Here is a 5,615-nt window from a genome sequence, read left to right on the forward strand (position 1 = left end):
TATTCATGTTTTTTAATTTGCCGTACCATTAAGCCGTCACACTGCACTTTTCTCCCCGTAGACTTCCATTCATAGGCAGGCGAAGGTGTCAGGCTAGAAACGCAAGGTCGTGCGACAAGTTTCGCAGTTCGCTGCATTGGAAAGTTCAAGCTTGGTGAACTCTGACCTGCGAAATATCATCACATGATTGCGTGAGACCAATCGAACATCAAAACATGACCTCTCTGGACAAGAATTTAAAACATGGACCAATCGCTTGTTTTTTTTTAAATGTTTGATCATATTGTTTGTTCTCGTCCCTTTTCACAATGCTGTACAACAGAATTTCACACGCACAAACTCTAGTGTGATTGCAGCATTACTTGTATTCATATGCACCTGCTTTAAATGTTATCACTCGATTGAATTGGCATTATCAGTGGTTTATCAGCTGATAGATATGGGCCAGTAGGGGCCTTCTGCAGCTACTGGTAGGCTCGGAAGGCTGTTATTATCCATGCACATGATTAATCAGCTATACTAACAGAGAAGACTCCAGATCTGTTTTTGCAGTACTGTGATGTTGGAGTAGGGGTAGACGTTAATTAAATACAAATAATGGGAAATTTAATAAATAATATAAATAATTTTAGCTGAAATATAGCTGATTAACCATGTGCGTTGTAATAACAGCCTTCTGAGCCTACCAGTAGGCACAGAAATCCCCTACTGGCCCAAATCTACACTGTAAAACCCAACAGTCAACTTTATGAGATAATAAATACCTCATTACTTCCACTTAAATGGAGTAAGTTCACAGCACTCAGTTTGAGTTGCCTTAACTTATTGGGTTTTACAGTACTCAGTTGGTTTGTGTTCTCTTCATTCATTGGGTTTTACTGTGCTCAAATTGCTTTATTTACTCAAATGGATTAAGTTCACAGAACTCATTAAGATTAGTTTTTGAACTTAAATGGTTTGAGTTACCTTAACTTTTTGGGTTTTACAGTACATCAGTTGATAACCACTAATAATGCCCATTCAATCGAGTGACAAAAAAAAGTCTTAAGTTTTACAAGTATATTTATGGGAATAGCCCAAAGCACAATGTAGCAGTGAAAATTATCAGTTTGTTTTATGCCAAAAGTCATCTTTCGTTAAGATATTTTAGTTTTTTTACTTTATTTATATAAGTTTTTATGACACATAACACCCAGTAGTGTACATCATGTATATATGTTAACAAAGTTATCTCAGTGTTATTACCTTATACTAACTAGAACATACACCAAAAACTAGCAAACAATACAGCAATTATACAGCACCATCATGAAAAAAAATCCAGCCATTCTAATGCAATAAGAAACAAAATAGAATGAAAAAAAATTACCAAAAAAAATAATTAGAGACATTATTAACCTATACATCTAAGGAACGGGCCCCATATTTTGTCATACAACTTCTGTTTGCCAAATCTAGAGAAACATAACCTTTCCAGCTTGAGGGCAGAAACCATTTCAGCTAACCATTTTTAAAAATTTGAGGTGTCATTGATTTCCACTCCATCTGAATCACTCTCTTGGCCAGCACCATGCCAAACATAAGGGAGAGTTGTTGATGTTTAGGCCAAGTTAGAGCCTGGTCTGAACATCCAAACGATGGTAATTCCACATCAATTTTAAAAATCCATTTTAAAAGCCTTATAATAAAGTCCGAAAATGCTTTTCCAAAATTCAGATACTTCTAGACAGGACCAGAATATATGACCATAGGTCCTGACTGCGCCTTTGCATCCATCACACAAAGGAGAGATAAAAGGATACAGCTGATTATGTTTGGCTTTAGTGTAGTGTAATCTATGTATCGCTTTAAATTGTATGAGCTGTAGTCTTACATTTATAGAGCAAGAGTGAATACGACTCAATCCCTCCTCTTGAGTAGAGGCTGAAATGTCAATTCCTAATTTCCTCTCCCAAGAATCTTTAAGGTGTGCAGTAGAAACTGCAACATGAGAATCAAACAGATTTATACATTTTGAGATATTTTAGTTAAATTCCTACCATAAATGTATCAAAAATGTAACTTTTCATTCATAATATGCATTAAGAACTTAATTTCTACTTTTAAAGGTAATTTTTCCTCAATATTACATTTTTTTTCTTGAAGCCTCAGATTCCAGATCCAAAAATATTGTCAATTTCTAACAAACTGTACAACAATGGAAAGCTTTTTCGTGCAGATTTCAGTTGATATAAACCAACATTTGATCTATATGACTGGTTTTGTGCTCGCATATGTAAAATAAAATGAATTTATGAAGATTATCTTTTAGGTGCTCTCACTGTTGTTGTTTTGGCCATATTTGAAGTCAGTTAAGGGACTGCAATAATGCACTAAGGTAAGACCGAATGGTGAGTATTGAGTCAGTTTCTGACCCTGCTTTCTGACATCTCAAATTGTTCAATGCGAACTTGATATTTGATGTTTGTTTGTGGCATGTGTAACTGTAAAGCCGTTTTCCCTCATCCTGTAAAAGTCTTAACGCTTTAATGAGATGTACAATTATCCTCACCCCTTTACTTCATAATCCTATCATCTAAATCTACTCTCAGTTAAAACTGACCTATAGACCATTTTAAGGGATGTAAACAACAATGCTTCCAACGTATTTCCTGTTTTACATTTATCATTTTTATAGCTTCCGAGAATCCTTAAAGATCCACATATTGATAATGTTATGACTGTTTTAACATTAAGTTATGATTGAATTGCCTCTTGTTACTGTTATGGAATAGTTTGATAACAAGCAGCAAATGTTCATGGGCCAATGGCATCACCGCATTGAAATGGTCTATAGAGCAGTGTTTCCCAACCCTGTTCCTGAAGGCACACCAACAGTACACATTTTCAACCTCTCCCTAATCAAACACACCTGAATCAACTTATCATAACATCAGAAGAGACTCCAACACCTGAAGTTAATGGGTCAGAAAAGGGAGACATCCAAAATATGTACTTTTGGTGTTCCTCCAGGAACAGGGTTGGGAAACACTGCTATAGAGATCTGAGAAATGTGGGTGAAGAATAATAAATATTGTCAGAAATATTCTTTGGATTTCCCAGTACTGGGTTGCGGCTGGAAGGGCATCTGCTGCATAAAATATATGCTGGAACAGTTGGCAGTTCATTCCGCTGTGGCCACCTCTGATAAATAAGGGACTAAAATGATAAGGGATAAAAGATGTTTAATAGATCAATAATTTATGAATCAACTCAATGTTAACTAATGCACTGTGCATTATATAATGTATAAATATTAAAATGAATAAAGGTCATAGTAAATGGTGAACACCCTTATAGGTTATCAAGAATCGCCTCATTAATATTTAATTCATTAATGCATAAATATGAGGTTAGCTTCAAGTATTTTTACATTTGGCTCTAAATCAAAATATGCACCGTGTTTTATTTAGCAGTTTAAAACGTTGTTGAACATTATCATCTCTTTAAAATGAAATGATTTAGTAGTAATACATAAAGATTGTTATTAACTGATGTATTATTGGTCCATACTTATCATAGTCAAGAGCCCTGCTCAGGTTATTTTTAGATATGATGACCGATCCTGCTTGAGTCCAGTCCACTTTTTCACTATGGTTTTCGACTCGCTGTCAATGAAATTGCGAGTCCTACTATGGCAAAGATTTTGAAGAATATTCATGCGTTCAAGGTGACGTTACGTTCTGAATTTGCAATGATCAAGACTTGATCTTTCAATATTTATGGATCAATAGTTCCTGCTTTATTCCCGAATAACACAATTACTATCAGTTTAGCTAATTTTCACTAATTATTTTATTACTACTTGGTAATTAAAATATTGAACTAACATTTGTCTGGCTAAACAATTAGGAAAGATCACATTTTAATGTATTATACAGAAAAAAAAATGCTTTATCTCTGTTTATTTAGGAAAGTTTGTTAATTTAAAAATTGCACGTATTCAGTGCACTGATTCATTCATTTGGACTGTACATACCCACTGTACATATACATTTGTAATTGTTTATCTATCTGCACACTTCTGATTAATAATAGTAACCTGTACATATATTCATCTATTGTAAATCTCTGTTCATCTCTAATACAACCTGTATATATTGTTCATAGTACATCCATCTGTAAATATCACCATATTTCTTTTTTATTACTGCACTCTATTTATACCTATATCCCTCACTTGCTGCTATTGCACTCCTGGTTAGACCCAAACTGCATTTCGTTGCCTTGTACATGTGCATGTGTAATGACAATACAGTTAAATCTAATCTAATCTTAAATGCAAAGGAAAATGTGGCATTTTAGGACGTACTGTATTGTGTAATGTTTCAATTTCATAACATGTTATACTATATAACCAAACACTACAGGTATATGATGTAGTGTAAAGCAATTAATATAAAATTATTTCCTCTGGATTAGTTTTCCGAGTTGTGGGTGTACAAATACCTGTCAATGTTAGCTTCATTAATAATAATTGGATAATGCTGACGTTTTGTCCTTGTTTTCCAATGACTAACCCCATCTTTAGAATATTAAGTAGGCCGTGCTGATGTCGAGTGACTTCCTTCCAATCACCAACGCCACCTCATGAATATTAATTTCTATGTTTTCGCCATAGTACGATTGGTAAATTCGCCTCCCGGCCGGGCTGTTTAGCTCCTCCTACACTCTTCCAATTGGGATTCTGTGTCGCTGCATCCATTTTTGTGTATTTAAGATATCTTCAAGAATTATCAAAGCTGGAGGAAAGCGAGGCGCCGGAGCAGAGGGACACAAAAGGGAAACGAGCGTTTATTATGAGATGCAAAAGAACTTTCCCAGGACGATGACAGCGATGGGTTAGACAGGATTGAAGAGGATGATGGCCAAATAAAAGGCAAGAGGCTCTTTCACATCCTCAACCTCAAAGATCTGGAATAAACATCTGAGATCTGCTCTTTTATTCATAATGCGTCGTCGCTTTCTTCGTTTTCTCGTTGAGTTGAGGAAGAGGAGAACATCAGACGGCATCGCGTTCATTTCAGTAGCCTTTAAAAGGACCAGCTGCTCTGAGAATGATTGATCTGATGCTGTAAACCCTATGTACTGTAGTCTAAGGGCTCACACTGTTATCATTTCACCGGTAGTCTAATAACCTAACGACCTTTTAAAAGTGTTTTTAAGCGTCATCAGGGATGCTGCTGTGGGTTGTGACGCTTTGATTGCTGATCATCCTGATCAGATGATGATGATTGATCAAATAGACCTTGAATTCATCATGGATTAAGTCTGGTTATTGATCTTCTTCAGCATCGGCGTGTAAAGATGTCGGCTCCAGCCGGGCCCCGCAGCGGGCCTGTCCTGCCGGAGATGCCGGACCTGAGCCACCTCACCGAGGAGGAGAGGAAGATCATCCTCGGTGTCATGGACAGGCAGAAGAAAGAGGAGGAGAAGGAGCAGTCTATGTTGAAGTAAGAGCTGATTCTGTTATGTATCCTCAAATGAAACATTTTGAGCTCAATGCTGAAGATAGAGAGTGAAATCTCTGTTTGGTTTGACATATGTGATGGTGTAGTGGGAGAATATCGTTTGGG

General features: G+C 36.2%; 1 protein-coding gene across 1 annotated transcript in view; it reads left to right on the plus strand.

Annotated features, from left to right (window-relative positions):
• Positions 1-4,797: 4,797 nt before the first annotated feature.
• Positions 4,798-5,615, plus strand: part of rims2a (regulating synaptic membrane exocytosis 2a) — a 290,481-nt gene continuing 289,663 nt past the window's right edge. The window contains exon 1 of the mRNA XM_056475706.1: positions 4,798-5,492. Coding sequence (XP_056331681.1) covers positions 5,347-5,492 — 146 coding nt within the window. The 5' untranslated portion in view covers positions 4,798-5,346. The remainder of the gene's footprint in view (positions 5,493-5,615) is intronic.

The sequence above is a fragment of the Danio aesculapii genome, chromosome 16 (genome assembly GCF_903798145.1).
Source record: "Danio aesculapii chromosome 16, fDanAes4.1, whole genome shotgun sequence".
Lineage (NCBI taxonomy): Eukaryota > Metazoa > Chordata > Actinopteri > Cypriniformes > Danionidae > Danio > Danio aesculapii.